The sequence below is a fragment of the Gallinula chloropus genome (assembly GCF_964237585.1).
Source record: "Gallinula chloropus genome assembly, chromosome: 12".
NCBI classification, from domain to species: Eukaryota; Metazoa; Chordata; class Aves; order Gruiformes; family Rallidae; genus Gallinula; species Gallinula chloropus.
This window is the reverse complement of record NC_140097.1, coordinates 4,105,683-4,125,858: the sequence shown is the minus strand read 5'-3', so window position 1 is coordinate 4,125,858 and position 20,176 is coordinate 4,105,683. Positions and strand designations below refer to the sequence as shown.

General features: G+C 42.5%; 1 protein-coding gene across 1 annotated transcript in view; it reads right to left on the bottom strand.

Moving 5' to 3' along the window:
* Positions 1-8,786: 8,786 nt before the first annotated feature.
* Positions 8,787-20,176, bottom strand: part of PDZRN3 (PDZ domain containing ring finger 3) — a 138,767-nt gene continuing 127,377 nt past the window's right edge. Inside the window, exons 6-10 of the mRNA XM_084269840.1 lie at positions 16,401-16,499; positions 15,462-15,524; positions 14,809-14,910; positions 13,628-13,744; positions 8,787-12,716 (exon numbers count right to left, since the gene is read on the bottom strand). Coding sequence (XP_084125966.1) covers positions 11,166-12,716; positions 13,628-13,744; positions 14,809-14,910; positions 15,462-15,524; positions 16,401-16,499 — 1,932 coding nt within the window. The 3' untranslated portion in view covers positions 8,787-11,165. The remainder of the gene's footprint in view (positions 12,717-13,627; positions 13,745-14,808; positions 14,911-15,461; positions 15,525-16,400; positions 16,500-20,176) is intronic.

Here is a 20,176-nt window from a genome sequence, read left to right as displayed (position 1 = left end):
CCTTGAGCCTCTGACTATGGGGTCCCTTTGCGTTTGTCCTGTTTTCATGTCACCTTGCTGTGACATCTCAATCCTGAGTCAAACCCAAAGTCCATATAACCCAGTCCTTTCTCTCTAATCGTGCTGTGTGGCAGATGTTTCTGAAAAGCATGAACCACTGCCTGGGTTAGCCCTCACAAGTCCTGGCAATTACTAGTTTGGGAACTTCAGTAATGGTTATCATCTGTCTGCATCAACTGTTCCACATTATTCAGGGTTTTTCTTTGTCAAAATCTTTTTTTTTAAGCAGCAAGTTTTGTTTTGCTGTGGTGGTTCCCAACAACCCTCACACTGGCTTTTTATTTCATTACTGACCTCTTCTGCTACTGCCCTTCCCTGAAAACTGAAGCAAACAGCATTTTTCAGCAAAATAATTTGTTGTAAAATGTTTGTTCTTCAAAACTGAAACGTTAGGTAGGGAGCAGGGAGGTTACAGCTGTCTTCAGCTTTCACTGTGAATGTTTTAAGATTCAGGAAGGACTTTCTAGCTGAAGGGAGATGGTGAGAACTACCTGTGGATAGCCTGGGAAGGCTGAGATTTGAAGTGGGTTCCCCAGGCGTGTGCTGCAGTCAGGCTCTTTCAGTACAAATGTTCAGTGTTATTTGGGCAGAGAGGAAGTGTGCAGCAGCCCTCTGGGGAGGGGCCTTGTTTGGGGTACAGATCTGGCTTAAATCCTTGCTCAGCCAAGTTCTGTCCCCTGTGGTGTCTGGGCTTTGTCTTGTCAAGCACAGCAGATTCCACTGCATCAGAGTTTTGGGGTGTGTGTGTATGAAACAGTAACTGTTCCTAGCTTGCCCTGATGCCTGCAGCCAGCCGGGGAGCAAGGAGGATGTTCTGTTTGTGGCTGTGGATATCTTAATTCAGGTGCCTTTCCCAGCCTCAGAGGCAGCGCTGAGTTTGTCTTCTGTCCCATGAAGATGAGAGTTTTACATTGAGCAAGATCAAACCTGTAGTTGGATTCATGCATTCTGAAGGGTCCTCAGGACTGGTGTGGTACATGGCTGCTGGAAGGAGGTTGTTCTGCCGCTGCACTCTGGCATCCAGGTCTTCCTTTCCTGTTCTTACCAGTGGTGCTGTTGCAGGATTTGTATGGCCGTACCACATAGAGGACAGCGTTTGTTTTGAGAGAGACTAGAAACCTCTCAGAGGGGAGATGAAGCACCTCATGGTGTGTCCTGGCACGTGTGGTGATCTGGGAGGGGACGTCTCATGTATCAGCAGTTCCCTTCCCTTTGCTCGTCTTACTAAGAAGTCAGTGAAGGGGTGGAACCTTAGGGCCACATGAACAACCTGCCAGTGTTTCCATCTGCCTGCTGGTCTCTATTGTTAAGGGCCCTTGTGTCAGTGTTGAAACAAGCAGCCTTCTGTGGCTGTTTGTGAAGAAGTTTGGTTGTACAGGGAGGAGCACACTGACAGTGGCTGGAGTACTGCAATCGGCTGAATGAGGAGACTACAGATGCTTTATTCAAGGCCAGTGTTTTTTCAGCTGGTCTCCTCCTGTCCTGGCTGAATTCCTCTTGACATCTGGCCACTACCTGACAGTCCTGAAAATTTGCCCTTACACAAGATTTCCACTCCTGAGAGGACAACCTTCACATTGGCCTGAGCTGAGGAAGAATCACAGGCTAAAATAGAGAGTCTGTGAAAACATGTGCAATTTCTGCCTTTGGCAATGCTCTCTTTTTAGTGTGGGTGCTCATCTCCTTTTAGCCCTACTACATGGTGTAGCTTCATCAGGAAATGGCTTTGGAGTAGAGGTTCTGCCTCTGAAGAGAGAAGAGAGTGCCTCTGCCTAGAAAAGGTGTTGCCACAGCTTGGGCTTGCCACAGCTGCTTCTGTATCTGAGGACCACAAGCATGAAGTTGACCTGATATATCAGTTTTCAGAGAGTACTGACTTACTTCACATGTGTCAGTGCTGGCTGCATTTGTGAATATGGTTGGAGATTCTTAATTTTGGTCTGTTGTGGTTTAACCCCAGCCAGTAAGTACGTACTGTGTAGCTACTCGCCCCTCCTGCACCGAGGGGATGGGGAGGAGAGTAGAAAAAACCCACTAACCCAGAAAACCTTTGTGGGTTGAGATAAAGACAGTTTAATAGGATAAAAAAGGAAAAGAATAGTAATAACAATAATAACATAAAACTAGTAATGTAAAAATGCAGTTTCTCACCACATGCAGAAGGGACACCACCCTAGCCCCTCGGACCCCCAGTGCCCAATCTGTTTCTGGGATGTGATCCTACCTCCTATCTGGTCTCCCCAGTTATACCTGGAGCATGACACTCTATTATAGGGAATATCCCTTCAGCCAGTCTGGACCAGTTCTCCTGTACTTGCCCACTTTCTTGGGTACCTGGCAGGGCATGAAAAGCTGAAAAGTCCTTAGTGGTATAGATGCTACAACTACACAGCAGCAACTCAAGCCATCAGTGTGTTATCAACATTATTCTCATGCTGAATCCAACACACAGCACTATACTGGCTACTAGAAAGAAAATTAACTCTGTCTCAGCTGAGCCAGGACAGGTCCAGGTGGATTTGAAAAAAAATTAGTACCTTTTCAGATGAATGATATGTTGGTCACTGACCTTCTAAATGCAAATCATGTTCCTGTTTGTTTTTAATAAAAGGTTGTTGTTACTTAAGCTGATCAACCAGGAGAGAGAGGGGTGAGAGATGTGTGAGGTATAGTTAAAAAGCAGAATGTTTTGAGGTACTTCGGGGTCCATTGCCACTGTTTGGAGGTTGGCATATGGGTAACCTGAGTTGGAAGCAGACCTCCTGCTCCTACAGTGGCCAGGCTGAGAATCTGAACTACTTTAAGGCAACCTTGTTGCCTCAGATGGTGACGACTTGAGGTTTAAAGCTGTGCTGGGAGCATACAGGCCCTTTGGCAGGCACTTGTTATTTAGCAGAATTACTGCATTTTGGGCTCGCGTGCCCCTGCTGACGGCACTAATCTCCATGTTAGGAGACAAAGTACCAGCTGTGCCTGGTCCTATTTGTACTACTTCAGCCACATGGATGTTCATCCATTTAATTTGGAAATATTTCTCTGCACTCATCAACAGCCACATGCAGGCAACTGAAATTGCCGCATTTGTTCTGACTTCGTTTTGAAAGCGACAGATGCTCCATTACTGTAAAACATGGTGAAAGGGTTTTCTAGCTTTGGGTTTGTTTCTTGTTTGATAAATAAGCTATTTATGCTGATGAGTGAAGCTACTTTTCTTCAGCAAGGTCTGCTCCTTCTCCCATAAAGTCAAGCGAAGCTTTCACTGGGGGACTGGCGCTGTTTGTGCTTAGGCAAAAGACGCAGGAACCGTGCTGGGACTAAGGAGGAGAAGAGTTGGCACATGTGTGATACACAAATACAAGCAGATGTGTTATGTGGTGGTTATTACTTTTGCTTAATAATGTGACGTTTTCCCCAGCCTGAATAATTCAAAGGAACAATACCGTTGTGAGCACGCCTCAAGGCGTGTAACCTTCTCTGTCCTCTGGGCGTGTGGTGTGTGTGCTGCTTCCAGTGCAGATATTTTAAGGAGATAAATACAAAACCATCTGCCAAGTCTTGCATGTCAAGTGCGATCCTTGCACGACTGCCTTCTCATGCTGCCTACATCTGGGGCTGTTGTACAGCAGTTCTGCAGCATGACCCTAGACCCTTATTCCTACTCTTATTGACTTCATGGACCAGCGGTGCTGACCAGCTGAGCTTGGTGTTAACGACAAGGACTGGGCCACTGTGCTGCTTTCCAGGGCCCTGGGACCCAGGGCGCTGCCCTCAGCCCAAGGGCCACTCGTGTAACCTTCCTAAACCCTGAGACCCTGCTGTTGTTTGCATGAGGAAAGCTGGTACTTAGGGTGCTTACCGAAATGCCTGGCAGGACTAGAATATGATGCTGTAGTGTCTGTCAGGAAATCCTTGTGGAGAAGAAAGGCAGAGCTTGTGTCGAAAGTATTAACCCCCCTTCCAGAGCCTGCTTTATTGCACCTTTGGGTTTTCCCTTCAATCTGCATTCTGTGGCACCTTATTTGTTTGTTTGCATTGTGTTTAACAACCCTTGATAATGGTGTGTTTGAGCGGTGGATGGGACAAGATGATCTCCAGAGGTTACTTCCAGCCTCAATTATCCTGTAATACAGCTGCAGAGATGACTACAAAGACTTCTGGAAGGAACAAATGAAGCAAAAACTTTTAGCCTCATTGAAAAGTACTGACCCAGGAGACAGCTGTGTGCTTGTATGTATAGCAAAGGTCAGACTATCCTTACTAGAGAAAATTTTTGGTTACTTTGGAATAGGAATGCTGAAAAAGGCTCATCAGTTCATTACCAAACAATCATGAAGTGCTTGCCTCTGCCTTGAGTTCAGTTTGTGGAGAGAAGCCTGTGGAGTTTCTTTGAATGAGAGTTCAAATGCAGGAAAGCAGAGAAATGTTTTCTGGAATAGCTTTATAAAATTGGCTTTGGTTTTGTTACATTTGGCATCTGCACTTGCTGGACCTTATGGCATAACTGAGTTGTGTTCCTCATGGAAATTGTTTGGATGTGACCTTACTGCTTTTATTTTGGCTGCTACCTTGAGCCCTAAGGACTAGTAAATGTTGGATGCTAAGCAGAAATTTGACAAACCTTGGGTTCCTTCCTTTTGCAGCTTTTTGATTTACTTTTATTAAATGATTATAGCTGGATTTGCCTTTGGGGAGGCTTTGTTTATGGCATTCTAAGCTAACAAAGCCTGGCTAAGCTGAAGGATGGATTATTGAAAATCAAAGCAAACTCTCCTAATAGGGACAATGGAATCCCACCTGGCCAAAGCCTCACCGTGACACCTGGGAGGCCTGTGCTCCAATATGATAAAGTATTTTCTTTGAGAGAGGGTCAACAAGAGTTTGCTTTTATAGAGAAGTTCTTATTCACAGCTAATGGGGCTCCCTGTTCCATGGTCCTGGAGCTGCTTAACATAAAACGGATGATTTGTCAAAGAAATTACCTTTAAGATTCCTCCCTGGCAAAATAAAAGGATAGACCAAGTGTTTTCCCCAGCCCATGACCCAGCCACCAAAGCTATCACGCCCTTTTGCACTTCTGGAATTCAGGATTTGTCAGCAGCTTCATTTCAGACCCCTTTTTATGGGCAAGTGTCGTTCTTTAGGCTTGGATTTTATAATAAAATCTTGTACCTGGGTCTTAGAGCAAGCCATTTCATCTTTTTATGCTATGGAAATGAAAACATTTCCAGTCCTTAGGGGATTTTTCTAGTTCCAACAGAGCAGATTTATAATTTTACATGGAATATTACATGCGTATCATATGTGAGATGGATTGAGTCCTTTTTTGGTCCTTAAGAACTAAACACAAATTCAAGACACATAAGCAGAACCAGACTTGGCTTTTTTCTTTTTTCTTTTATTTCTTTCCTCTCTTTTCTTTCTTTTCTTTCCACCCTTTTCCCTTTCCCTTCTTTCTATTACGTATGTAATTGATCCCCAGTCACAGCTGGGCCCAGACCCAGCTTAAACACTGTGGGCATTATTCTTTCTGGTCCCTTTCTGACTTTGCTGACTCATTTTTTCCCAGAAAGAGTAGAGTGTGAGAAGCATGTGACCTAAAGCCAACATCATCTACTGGTAGAAATAGGTGTGGGCTGTTAGGGCTTGCTTTAACTTGATTTGTGATGCTTACATGGAGTTGCTTGAAGAAGGCATTGGAGAAATTCAGTTAACTTTTTAAAATTACTTCAATTTTTACATAGAAGGAAAAAGTCAGAGTATCAGCCCAGATTTTTATTTGGGCTTTGACTTGAGTGGAGCTATGCTGATTTTTATAATATTAGAGCATTGTTACAGATGACTGTTTTCATTAGTAACTGATTTTGTTAAATGCCCTCTTAGAAACATTCTGTGCCTTAAAAGGTTTTCATAGGAAACTGGTGGAACTTCCTGGTTTGGTCCTAATCAGTAAAGAGCATTGAAATTTTGCTCTTAGATCCATCATGTTGTACTAGCTTATGTAACAGAACTCAAATTAAGTGTTAATTCCCAATATTCAAAACTGTCAGATTGAATCCAGCAGAGTAGACATGGAGCCTTTAAATTAATTTGAGTTTTGAGTTTTCTACCTAGTGTTCATAAGAGGCAATGGCATTTTTTATGCTATGGAAATGAGGATGTTTCCAGTGTTTTGGGTATTTTAGGGTTCTAACAAGAATGTTTAGGACCCAACAGGAGGTGTGGACACAAGAACCCTTCTGAGCAATGTGTGCCAAATTGTGAATCTGGCCATTAGATGGTTCATGATCAGTCCTGTAACAGAAATAGTTGCATAATGTATTTTGCAATATGAGCTCTGACATAGATCTCCTGGAGTTTCTGATGGGATACAGCTCAGGACAGCAGTATGTTAGGAAGGCTGCAGGATGATTAGCATGGGTTTTTTTAAGCAGTGACCATTGGAAGATGCCTGGGAGATGTGGTTAGCAGCAGAAAATCAAGTTCTGTGCTGACATGGAAAGCTGTGATTGCCCTTCTGATCATACACCGCACTAGTACAGTTTAGGATAATTAACTATGTAAGTTAATAGTCCATTTTGAAATGGTCTGAGATTGCTTGAGTCTTTCAGGTGACATAAGTGGGCTTTGTGTAAGGCCTGTGTATTTAAGCCTTCGTGGTTGAGCAGAAATCAGCCCAGCCAACATTTATGTCACCACCCTTTATTTTTTCCATCTATAATAAATACCACTGTCTGCACTCCCAAACGTCATCAGTCTCTCCAGTGGCCAATCTTGTGCTTCTGATGACATGAACTGGGAATGAGCAGCTTTCCCCACAGAAGCCCCTGACTCTAATACTACTTCGTGTCATGACAGACACTTGGAGAAGGGGCGTTAGTTCTGCATGTTTGCATTTCAGCAGTGACCATGTCTTCATAAACCCTGTACAGCTGAGAAGCTGCACTCACACAAGAAAGCCACCTCCCTCCCAGGTCAGCTCTGACTGGGAGCTCACAGAGGCTTTACTGTCTGCAGAATCTTTGCTATTTTGTCACATTAAAGAATTCACATTTAATAAAGCCAGGGGCCTCAGGATGGAGGTACAGCATCTGCTGTGACAGTTTCTGTCTTCCTTTTGTTTTTTTGAGTTTTCTCTCTAATTAGTTAATGTTCCAATAAATCCTTAATACAATGACTGCTTGAAAAACAATTGAAAATAACACAAAAAGAGGAGTTTAAATTGCTTATGGCTTGCTTTGTATGGCTTCCAGGCATTTGAGCAATTTTGCTAACAAGTATCCAGTAACCTATTTCCAAAGGCCACTAGCAGATAATTATATTTGGTTAATTTACATACTTTCAGTTTATAATCCTAATTAGTTCTCCAACCAGTAGTCCCTAGGCAATATGTAGTCTTACCTCATTTTATTTGCCATCCCTAATGTGCAAGTTCTCTTCTTTTAATTTACAAAAAAATGCTGTTAGGTTTGGTTCAGGGCTTTCCCATTTCAGTGCACATCTAAGCTGTGTGATTCCACGCTGATTTAAACCCTATTTGCAAATAAGTGCTTTACACTTTTATAGACCTTGTGTCTGGGAGACGTTCTGCAGTTTAGGGAGTGACCCCAGTTTGACACTGAGTCTATGTTTGTGGCAGAAAGTCAGGCCAAATTCTGCACCAACCTCTATCCTGGGTGTACTGTTGGCACCTCTGGTTGCCCATCCCTGCAGGATGGGGCCCCAGATGTTGGTCTGTAACCATGTACTGCTGCCATGGCAAGAGTGGTGACAAGCTGTGGGATGGTAGGATGAGTATTGGCTGCTGAGAGCCTCCTGAGCTGTGCATAGCACGCTGAGACTCTGGTGAAACCTCTTGGGCTACTTGGCAATTGCTTGTTCCCCTTTGTGTATTCAGGATCTCTTCCTGCAGATGTGTTATTCAGGGCTCAGTTCGCACCCAAGTTTGGGATTACTGGCTGAGGAGGAGAATGGGAATGAAGATTTACATTTTCAAGTGAGAGACACTCCCATTATTTCCTTACACATTTAAATGAACTTCAGAAACCACTTGGAATGAGCCTCCTCAATGGAAGGAGCACAGCTCCCAGTGCTAATCCTTGCAGAGCATCTGGGGTTGAAGTTGAGTCAGCATCCTGCTGTGGGACAGGACCCCTTGCTCAGGCTGGGAGGATGGGTCTCTTGCTCTGCAGCTGGTGGAGAGCCGTGGCTTTCAGTAAGGCAGGAGATGTCATCTCCAGTGTTGCATGGAGCTCTCGTACAGGAGCTGTCCCATAGGCAACTAGAACAACCATTTCAGTTACCTGTTAAGCACTGTACTGTAATGCAGTTTTTAGAAAAGCAGTTGAATGAATTATTTCCTCCTAGGCATCAAAGGCTGCTTTCCAGTCAGATTCATTTCACTGTAATGAGGTCAGGTTTGGACTAACATTATGGTAATTTCCAATGTTTCCTTGTGAGCAATAAAAAGGCCCAAAATCTGCCTTTTCAACACTGCATTAAATACTTTGACAAAGCAGTGAAAAAGGGTTTGTGATAACTGAAAAAGGAAAAGGAAAATCAGCAGGTTTCAAAGCTTTTCCCTGGGTCTCCAGGATAACTGATGGATTCCTTGTCCTGCTGCTAGTTAATAAATCATAATACTGAAGGAGAGAGGTGATTTTTAACTGACCAAAATAACAAAAGTTTAGTGAGGAAAAACTCACAAGATGGGAGAAGAATTCTTGGCGAATAATTTTATTTCAACATCTCAAAGAGTGTAAACTTTATATGGTTGATGTTTGGATGTAATATTTACACATCACATTTGAATTCCCAAATACGCTTCTCCTGTTACACGTGTGCATACAGCACTCAGCACTTAGACACCTGATGCCTAAAGGAGCCATTACCTGTGAAGGTATTCCAGAGGAGCCTGGTTTTGAGGAACACCTTGATGATAATTCTTCCTCATTAGAGCATCTCAAATCTTCCTGATACTTCCAGGTAGACTAAAGATGGCTTAACTATTGTTTCATGCCTGGTTTAAGGATTGTGGTTCCACACTAATCATAACTCTGACCTTGAGGAGATGCAGTGTTTTGCTGTGGTTCTCACACCTGTGACTGGGAGGAACAGACTGTGAACTCAGAGTAAAGCAGATCTGAGACAGATAGCAAGCATCTTACGTTGAGGGCAGTGTGTTGTGAAATGTGTCTTTCCTACTGTACCACTCGTGATGGTGATGGCTGGGTGGTATGTCTGGTGAAATCCTGGCTCTAACAAAGTCAGTAGGAAATCTTTCACAGACTACAGTAGGACTAGAACTTTATCCCAAGGGAAAATACCATTTGAAGATAAATTTACAGAGGTGTACTGAGATTTCAGGGGGCAGTGACAATTTACATGGGCTAAAGATGCATTTTCAGGTGTGTAAAGGAGTTTACTGCAGTAAACAGTAGACATACATTCAATGCAAATTCAGTGCTAATCCACAAAAGAGTGGAAAGAGCCCCAAACTAATCTGTTGCTTGCTGCTTGATAATAGATAAAAAAGGCACTGAGAAGCTGTTAATCTCTCCTCCTCCAAATTTTCACTACCACTGTAATTTCTGCTCTGTACTGTTACAACAGAAGAGTCCAGAACAAAAGCTTAGAAGGGTTTTGGGGGCAAGGGAAAAAGAAAAGGGGGGATGGAGAGTTTGGGAGCTACTCGTATTGAGTCTACTTAATCCAGCAGAATATTCCAATTTCTATCTGGATTCTTCGTTAGAAATAAAAAACAGGGATTGTGATACCTCCTTAACATTTAGTTTTTGTCTTTCTCACCATCTTTTAATTTATATATTTATGTGCTTTAATTTTTATGTGCTTTAATGTATGTGTTGGCTGGTTTTAATGCAAACCCATACTGAAGTTTGTAGGTGAGGTTTATATATCCCTAGGAAACCACAAAACAAAGCACAACAGCAGAATCCAGTTTCTTTCACACAGGTCATCTTAAATGCCTTGTGACTCAGGCGTTGCTTGGTTGGACTTTTGATACTCCTTGTAATTCTCTCTTCCCTCCATCTCTCCTTCCCTTAAGAAAACCTCCATCCAAACTCCCCCCCAAAGTCAGGATGGAGGTTATGCTGCTGGGTTTGGCTCCCCAGGCATTCCTGCAGCACAGGAGCTACGCCTGAGGAAAGAATACTCAATGTTGGGAAACCAGAAGGGATTCAAAAGAATTTAAAATAGTTTTGAAATATAAAACAATAATTTATTTTACTTCATTTTACTCGTTAACGTTTGTAGCTAATGATGATTTCATGAAACTGCTTTTGTAATTCAATACATTCAAATCTATAAAGCAAACAGTTACTACTATGGGCTTTTCAAATTCCACAAACTGTCTTTATAAACAAAGTAGCTGTACATGCACATTTTTTCAATAGGTTGCAACATTTGCAAACATGCTTTAAAATCCTTTAAAGCTGCAGGATAGTGTACTTTGCTACAGGCTTTTCAGATGAAACCTATATACTTTCTTCAGAAACCTTAAAAAGAAAAATGTTTCAATGTTGAGCATAACTCTAAAAACTGCTGCGTGATAAATGTTAAATATTACAAGAGAATGACTTAATTCTGAGTTTAAACCTTGAGCTAAATATTGATAAACACCACTCTGTGAAGAAGTGAACAACAGCAAAATAATAGCACAAAATATGGTTTCACCAAAAATACGTATGTGCAGTTGCTTTTGTGGGGTTTTTTGCCTTTTTTTTTTTTTTTTTTTTTAAGGTAAAGAAAAGCTTTGGGTACCTTTTAATATGAATATAGTTTAAGCAAATTACCTGTGTAAGTATGGTTAATACAATTCTGGTATTTAAACACTTCATGTAAAAGGTAACAAGTAAAAAAGTACAATCAGTATTCCAAAAAGCACTGCTAATATTGCCTTTGAAGGGGATGGGCAAGCTTCCTCTCCACTTTATCATGGAGAGCCTGGCACCCACAGTTGTGGAGTTCAGTATTTGAACTATAAACTCGATGACTGTATCTTATATACAAAAATCTTGCCACATTGAACGAGGCATTGATTTCTACCCCACTGGTAGTGTTTTATGTACATAATTTACCAACAGTGATTATACAGTAGTCACTGACAGGAAGGAATTGTACACCCGTGTGCCATCTGGTGACTTTGTTCCGTGGGTTAGCAGTTCTTGGATTGTCATCCAATTGTCAAAGATTTTTTTATTTCTCTTCTTCATCATTTTTTTGTGGCTCAGTTCAATGATATTCATCTCTTTCTTTTCTTCTGCACCTTGCTGTTCCTTTAAGCAATCCAGCCTGCTCTGCATCATAAACTCACGCCTCTTCCTCTGCTCTTTTGCTTTCACTAAATGCTGCTTCCGCTCTTCCTTGCTCCAGTAACGGCCCATCTTCATTTCACTGATGGCATCATCGTCGGTAGTCATACCACTGCGCTCCTCCTTAATCTTTATGGCACGTTCTCTCAGCAGCCTGTCCCTGACTGGCCTCTTTGTAATGTAGCGGGTCCCGTCACTTCTGACCTTGACTTTCCACTCCATCCTGGGTTCGCTCTGACTCGAATTGAAGTCTTTGCACATACTCACCAGACTCATTTGGCTCTGTGCGTACTCCACCGCTGATTTCTGTTGGATCAGCTGCATGTAGCTCTGATAGTGCTGTGCATGGGCGGGAATATGAGCGTGTTTATACGGAGAGTGATGGTACGGGGAGACGTAGGAGCCAGAAGGTTTTTGACCATGAGTAGGGCTTTTGCTTCCATCGCTGGCTTTTCTCTCCTTGTTTTCCAGCTGCTTCCCAAGGTCGGGATCTTTAGCAGAGGCATGGCATTTACCAGTGCTGGATTCATGACTTTCTGAGCTAGCAAATAAATTCTTTTGGGAGACATTATATGCCACTGCCCCCTCATTACCTTGACAGTTAATGCTTTCTGCAGTTCTGCGCAGCGAATTGTCAGGGGAGATCTCCAGCGTGAGTGGCGTGCTTCGGCAGCTCTCGCCTGTGTTATAGGCGCTCGAGCTATCCTTGTCAGACTTCTCAGGGAGCTCCGTGATGTCTGAGAGCTCGTGCCTGCGAACATCGATGCTCGTGTTATAGTTGCGGAACCCGCTGTTGTGTAGCATCCAGGGCTCCCGGTACTGATCTTTCAGCTGCTGCATTTTGTGAGCTCTCACAATATTCAGGCACTCTAGCTCGATATTGCGCAGCTCCTCATTCAGCATCTCCAGCTCTCTGTCAACACTTTCCTGGTCGCTTTTGCTCATATCCAGCGTGCTGTTATGATAATACAGACTGTAAGGGCTGGCAGACTTGACCTGGCACTTCAGTTCCAGCAGTTCCCGGAATCGCTCGCATTCATCTATGGGGATGCCAAGGAAGTCGACGTCTGTGCAGTCGGCTGAGATAAATGATTCATTGCTGAACTGCATATCACCACTTCCCAGGGTGTCGTGACTGTATGTCAGCTTCTTCTGGCTCCCTAAAGTGTTGGAGGACGTGGTGTGGTCATCTGCATTGTTCTCCTGCTCCGAACTCTCATCGTTCCGAGTGCTGTCATCTGTGCGCCCCACGCCGCTGTCCTTCTCGTGCTGGTTAGATAAAATGGTGGCTGTATCTGTGGTACCTCCATCCTCCTCATGCTTCTTCTAACAGCAAAAGTGAAAGGACAGAAAGAAATTATTGCAAGGACGTAAAATATCACAGGCTATTATTTAATAGGTTTCTTAATCTGTCACCTGTTATACTTTCTGCATCTTTGTTTTTTATTTATATGCAAAGAATATTATTAAGAGCTCTTAGAACTGGGGACTGAAAACACAGCGTGCTGTGGAGGACCTTTTCAGAACCTGAGGTCTGCTTTTCAGTCATATAGCAACAACGGTAGGTGCACAAAAGTATCCAATTCCACTGCTGTGCCAAAGAGAGAATAAGTCCCTTCAGAAAACGCAGCTCCCACAGAGGAATGTGGAGTTATAGAAAACTCCAGGAAAAAACCAAAGACAAAACCTGGAATTCTGTTCATGAACCTGTATGTTTGCATTAATCGTGGCAGGATGATGGGGGGATACAGGCTCAAATTTGTGGCCCTCCATCAGCTTTGCTTTGTAAAAACTTTTTTCTTTGACTTTCTCCCCATACCTAGAACTTTTTTCAGTCATTTGCCTGAGTTCTCCCTCTGGATGTGAAGGTTTTGAGAGGCAGTCTGTTCCCAGTATGTGCATGCATGTCGAACAGGACGTTTGGTAGGTTAGCACTCCGCCTGCTTACAGCTGCTATACACCTAGTTTGTATTTCTCTCAGTGCCCACAGCCAGACCAGTGGATTTCTAAGAACTCTGATCACATTGTCGTAATGGGCAAAGTACAAAAGGTAACATTTTAAACTGGTTTTGGTCCCAGAGATGAAGTTTGTGGATAGTCACGTAATATCTTGATTTTACAGAGTCCTTTTGCCTCGATCGTCATTCGAGACACTAAGTGTATTCAGTCAAGCTCAATACTGGAATATTGAGTGCAATGTGAAGTTTTGACACCATTGCCCAACAGAACAGCAGTACCTGCTGAAGCATGCTGGCAGTAAATTGCATTGCCTGGTGGTGCTGTTCCTCTAACATGTCCATGTGCAAGTCATCCAGAAAATCATTTCTGTCATCATCCATCCATCCTTCGTCCAGCTATGTGAAAAGGGAGGGAAAAAACAAGCAAAATGTTGTCAAAAGAATAAAGACTGACATAAATTATGTGTCTTCTTGATGAAAAGTGATTGGGAAAACCTTAGGAGATTCCTTCCTGGGACAGTGCTGCTGTGTCATGGGAAGGAGCACACATCTCCTTGTGCTAAGTGTGGGGTTTGGCTGTCCAGCATCCCTGGCAGCTGCCTGCATCTCCAACAGCATGGTTGGGTCTTCAGTATGAAACAAACCCAGACTTTTCATCTGTGGAAATACTTCTAAGAGCTGGAGCTGTTTTGCTTTGTGCGTGACTTGGTTAGGATGTTTCAGACCACTCCAGAGCCTAAAGCATGAACACACCACTTGTGTGAGGCAGCGTTGAGGGCCAGAGGGGAAAAATGCTTCCTAGGGATCTGTAAGGCTTTTTCTTTTCTTTTTTAACTCCCAGGCTCAGGTATCCCCAAGGGAAAGATCAGACACATCTCAGCTAACCGGAGAGGCATGAGCCTGACCCCGTGTCTCCAGGTGCATTGGCAAGGGCTGCTCTCAGAGCTCCAGGAGCAGAGACAGATCAAACAATAGTGCTCATGGCTGTTTGTTCAGGGTCTTTGTTGTGCTAATTCCTGCTCTACAAAGGGATCTGGCTCAACCATTTATTACAGCTGAGGATGCTTCTTGACAGTATTTAACTACATTAAGAGATGGTGTATATAGGGCTAAATAATAGGTGTTTTAATGAATGAATAATCAATAGTTATAGGAATAAAAAGTTCAGTATGTTTTTCAAGCTATGGCTTGAAACCATCCATAATACCTAGTGCTGATGTTTGTAATAGCATTGCAGCATATATAAATCACCAAACATCTTATAAATTGACCTTTAATATAAAATATATATATAAGTGCCATGACTGCTGAATTCCATTATTTTAGACCATATATTTTTCCAGTCAAACCGTAAAATACGGTTTTAAGTAGCTTAAAATTCTTTAAAGGTCCCACTTTCCACAAAACAGCGACTCGGCTAATTAAGACTCAAGATGTGGTTTGTATTGTTGTTACAGTACCTGAATTTCTGGTCTTGCAACAAGTAAGGAGATATTCTTGCTCTCTTCACTGGTGAGAAGTGCCACAGCTTCTTCCCGGTTCTGTACCTCTATGCCATTGATCTTTAAAGAAAAGAGCAAAGCAATGAAATCATTTTGTAGGGATACTTAAATGCTGCTGGGAGCTGCATGGCTGGTAGATCCCAGTGCAGAACAGGCCAGGCAGTCCCTGCTCACATCTCCAGCCGTGGTGTTCAGATGAGCATTGGGCAAGTGTGTGCTTCGGATATGTGAAGCTGTTCTACATCTCTGCATGTGACATGCAGACCCGTGTCACCAGAACTGGAGGAGCGTTAAGTGGGAGCATAATCCTAACACCAGGTCTGGTGGGTGGAAAGGAACGGGACTGGTGTGGGACCAGGGAGGCTGTGGGTGCTGACCCCAGGTGCTGAACAGGGTGTGGACCTCTCCTTGGGTTTATGTATATGCAGAATGCAGACCACTTCTGAGAAAGCCCCTCTAGTACAGGATTGTTGCACTTGGAAGAAAAAGCCTCACCAAGCTAAAAGGAAGCCCATGGATGCCAGTTGGGAGGCATTATTGCAAAAACCTGACTGAAATACATACATGAGATGACTGTGTGCTAGCAGAACTTCAGCCGTCTCTACACGTACCTGGATAATGCGATCCCCTTCCCGGAGTCGACCGTCTTTTGCAGCAATGCTGTTGGGGTCGATCTACAAAGCAAGAGAGCTGTGAGTGCTCTGGAGCCTTGAGAGCTCCGTATTTACTCCCCATTTTCAAATGCAGCATTGGCAACATGACTGATGCTGCAAGCTGGCCTGTCCGGCATTGCTGCTCTCTGTGTGGTGGCTCCACCTTGCTTAGGGACTGCAGGACTTTTCCTTGCATATGTTGGACAAAGTGAAATGCAAATTAAAGAGATGAACTCAAACCCAAAACATTTCTTCACAAGATGTATCATGATAAAATGTAGGTTTATCATGTTTGCCTGATACCCACTTACCTCATAACTTAACAATTTGCTTTGCAACAAAGTCCTCGGACTAGAACTAGTTTTGCATACAAACAGGAAGGTTAGATTGTGATGAGTTTTAATGGAAGATTTTAGATTTGGTTAGGATTTTCTTTCCCCAAATTGCTGCTGCTAATTTGAAATGATGCATGATAAATAGCATTTTATACATAATCTTTTTATTTCATGAAAGGGGGCAACCACAGACAAATGGCCCTCAGATCTCTGCAAATAAAAATCTCTGGGTTTTCCCCCCATCTATATTGTTTCTGAGATAATTAAGAACAAAAATTAAAAGGGAATATATTAAAGATACTTTGAAAACATCATCTGAAGTTGAACACTGAGCCTGTCTTAGGGGAAAACTGAACACTCCATGTGAGTGTAACAAAGTCTGACTTCAATGGATGCAGAATTTCACTCAGTTTGGAGAAAAGGAAAAATAATTCGATTTCTTCCCATTACTGCATTCTGGCTGTTTTCTGAACATGGCACAAACAGAAGACAAATGTCTTGAATGCCCAGTGCTGCAGTTTAAAAGACAAATTGTATCTTGCAGAAATCAGCTCAATCTTACCTCACTCACATAAATACCCATGTCATCTTCATCATCTGTTCTGTAGCATACGGTAAGGCCGAGCTTGTCCTGGCTGTTCACTCTATGTAAATCTACTTCCTGGGGTTTAAAAAAAAATACAAAACACAAAAGGGAAAGAAAATACACTGTCAGTGAGACACTGGTGACTGATGGAAGCAATTTTTCAAATACAATGAAAATATTTTGCTTAAGTGATATAGTGGATCTCTTTTCATTTCACTTGTAGACCAGGTTAACTTACTGAGCAAAACGTGATTATATGCAGACAATCAATACCTGAGGCATTTTTGACCCTTCAATCAATATGAAGTTGTTTTGAGAACAGACCTTTTATTGATCTTAAAAAAGAAAAATTACCTATATTTCATGTAGTGGTAAGACTTCAAACGCTGAAGTACTTACAAAGTATGATTTCAATATTTGCCAGAGCTGATATATATTTCCTTATAAGCAGGGAAATTGTCTGGCTTTTTAGAGAAAAAACATAATACTCTATTACCTTAACTTGTGTAATTTTCATGAAATGATGTAATGAATCTCTCAAAACTGTGACTGAAGATCAATATGCTGTCAGCAAAGCATTTGGTATTGGTACTAGAAATAGAGTAAGCACTTCAATATCTTGCAAAGATTTGGTTTTAGAAGGTCGTGGTTTATTGTTCTACTGTTCTTTGGTGGTTTTTGCTAGTCTCAGAGACTGAGGTCATCTTAAAAATCTGTGTTCTTTTTCAGTGCCTTGTGGCCACATAGACCTCACACAAGTGGTTTTGTTCCTACATTTGTTGTTGCCTTGTGACACCGCTTGGTATAAAGGTTTGTAAGCCCCATGGAGGTTCCCACACACTGTGGTGGGATGCTCCTGGCTGCCGTGCAGTGTAGTCATCCGTGTAGCATCTCTCTGCTCTGCCTCTGTGCTTCTGAGGAACATCCTGGGAGCCTAACGTGCTTCACCGGCTTCCTTGGGGAGGAAGGAAGGAAGCTTCATAGGCAGAGGTGTAGTAGTAACTGCAGCTGTATTGCCTTTAGAGTGCTTGGCAGTAAGTGAGGCTTTGAAAGGCCCCACTCCTCTGCAGCTGATGCCAGGCAGGATGAAGGAGGTGGCTGTGGGGATCAACACCCATGGCTGTGAAGGGAAAGAGTGGGACCAGGCAGAGGGGCAAAGGGATCCAAGGGGTGCCCAAGCCCAAGGGCAGACCCCAACAGTGTGCTTCTGCTTGGACCTGTCCATACCAGGGGAAAAGTCCTGATACCACAACTCATTATCTCTGAACATCTCTGTTATGACCTGCACTGTGCCATTTGTGAGGGCCAAGACAATAAAACCAGCTGATATGAATAATTTATTGGCATGTCTAGATGACAGCTGCCAGGATCAGCAATCTCATGTTATTTACTTGTCAACATGTGTAATTTCTTCTTATTTTTTCTAAAGAACCGTAGCTGTAAATGTCAGTGACATTTCAGATGGTATTTAAATGGTTTCAATCAATAGTATCCATGGTGAACTGCTGGTCTTCTCCTCCTTTTGTTACTTAAATGTTTGAACACAATGCTTTGACAGTGGGGTTTTTTTTCCAGATTTCTAAAGCTTTTTGGGCGTTCTAGAGAGTAGATGGAAATTCTTCAAAAGACGAGATGAGACAAAGTGGAGTCGATTCTGATCTCATTTGATCCTCAGGAACACCACTGCAGTCAATGCATTTATTCTGCATTTAGTCATGGTGTGAACGAGGGACAAGGTGGGAATTTGTGCACTAGGATGATTCCACTATTTCCTGCACGCTTCAGCAAGCTTTTGTGTCTTAAGGAAAGTTTTTATATAGTTTACTCATTTGAAAATGTGGCAAGAAACTAGTGTTGTAGCTCATTATACTGTTTTGGGTTTTTTTTTTTTTTGTACTGGTAGTTGAAAATATGTGAATACTGCTAAACCCCCCCCCCCCCCCGCCAGAAACAAACAAACAGAAGCACTGGTGGCTTGAACATTATTTAAATAAATCCTGTGTGAGCAAAAACACTTGCCAGCACCTTTTGGAGTGGAAGGAGAGGAGGGAGCAATCTGTTAGTTTCATTCTTACCTGCCACATGTTTTGAATAACAATAGGTGCTTTTTCCACCCTTGTACAACTATGAAGAGTATTATTACAATTAAAAAATAAGTCTGGCTTTACATTTAAAACATACTGAGACATCACCTGTGATGCACTAGAAGGTAATAAATCACCTGGTAAATTAAACAGTATATATTTTTAAAGGAAAACACATATTTTGTTTAAAACCATGTTGACAAATAAAGCAGCAAAAAGCCAAAGCAAATGAAAACTCTTTAGAGCAGGTGTTTAGAACCTGAATTTTTATGAGTAATTAGTTGACAGACTTACCCTTGGGTACAATCCCTCTAGTCCTTGGTAGGAAGAGAATAAGTGGGTTTAATTCTATCCAAATATGATAATTTTGTGTACTGAAAGACAGGAGCTGTTGCTTTCTATGGATCTTTGTGTCAGTAAAGTTTTAATGTAATCATAAAGGTCTGAACTATTGGAGAGATAAAAGCATGCAATTCCACTTGGAGTTGAAGAATCAACTGCAGAGTCTTCAAAGCAAAGATTATTTCCCAGGTTCAGAGTAGAGTCTGTATAATGCCCAGATAGACGAAAGGGAAAATAAAACAGAAAACTGGCACCTGCAAATGCAGGTATTATTGTAGCTTGAAATTAATTGTACCAGGAATTAATTAAACTCTAGGAAGGGATGTGGGCCTAGAGAACTTTGAAGGTGCAAGGTCATGTGTTTGCAGCACCACAGGACTTGCCATCTCTCACTTCTCTCTCCAGCACTGTGTGTCTGGTGAGCCCAGAGGCCTGATCCTGGAAGCCAGCAGCGTTCTGTATCGCCTCTACGTGCACAGGGGCAGCCGGGCTGCTGCCAGATCCCTGCTAGGCACATGCTCTTCCCAATTAGTCCAGTGTACCACACTGTCTTGAGAGGAAGGAATATTTAGTGCAGCTGGGGCTCAGATACAACTACAGTGAACTCTGTATAAAGTAAAAACTCCATTATGAAATGTATCAGCTGCCTGCACTGCAGAAGGGAGATCCTGGAGTTATTCAACACCTGATCTCCAGCTGCAGAAGTCAGTTAACAGGCAGTGGTATCTACAAAGCACGATTAATATGGTGTTAAGGTGATAAATATAGGCATTTCATGTGTGATACACTTTTTACACAGATAACTAAACCCTGCTTCTTTAGATCAGGTAGAAGTGACAGGTTAAGAGATGTTCAAGAGGACCATTTGTGTACTGTCTGAAAACAGAGCCTGCATGAGAGAACTGTCCCAAAGATCGCTGGCTCCATATCCAGTGCAGAGCCAAGGAGGGCTCCAGGAGCTAGCTGCCAAAATCCATATGGCATTTGCAGCCAGACAAGAAGAAATGAACATGCACTGTGACATTACTCCTGCGACCGCTCATAATAATGAATTAGGAGAAAGTGCTAATAGTAAATTAACCTCTGTAAGCTCAGAAGAGCCTTCATTTGCAGCAGGTTATTGAATTATTGTACTGCTGATTTAAAATTATGGTCTGTCTGCAAATTTATGAAAAACAGAGGCCTTTCTCTAATGAGACAGAAATGAGCAGTAGAAACCTGAAATGAGGAGACAATGATAGGTAAAAAAAGTTCCAACTTTCAGAAAGTGTTATCCAAAGTTTCCACAATAAGTACCTTGTCCTCTTGTCTGTAAAGTGTTGGGTT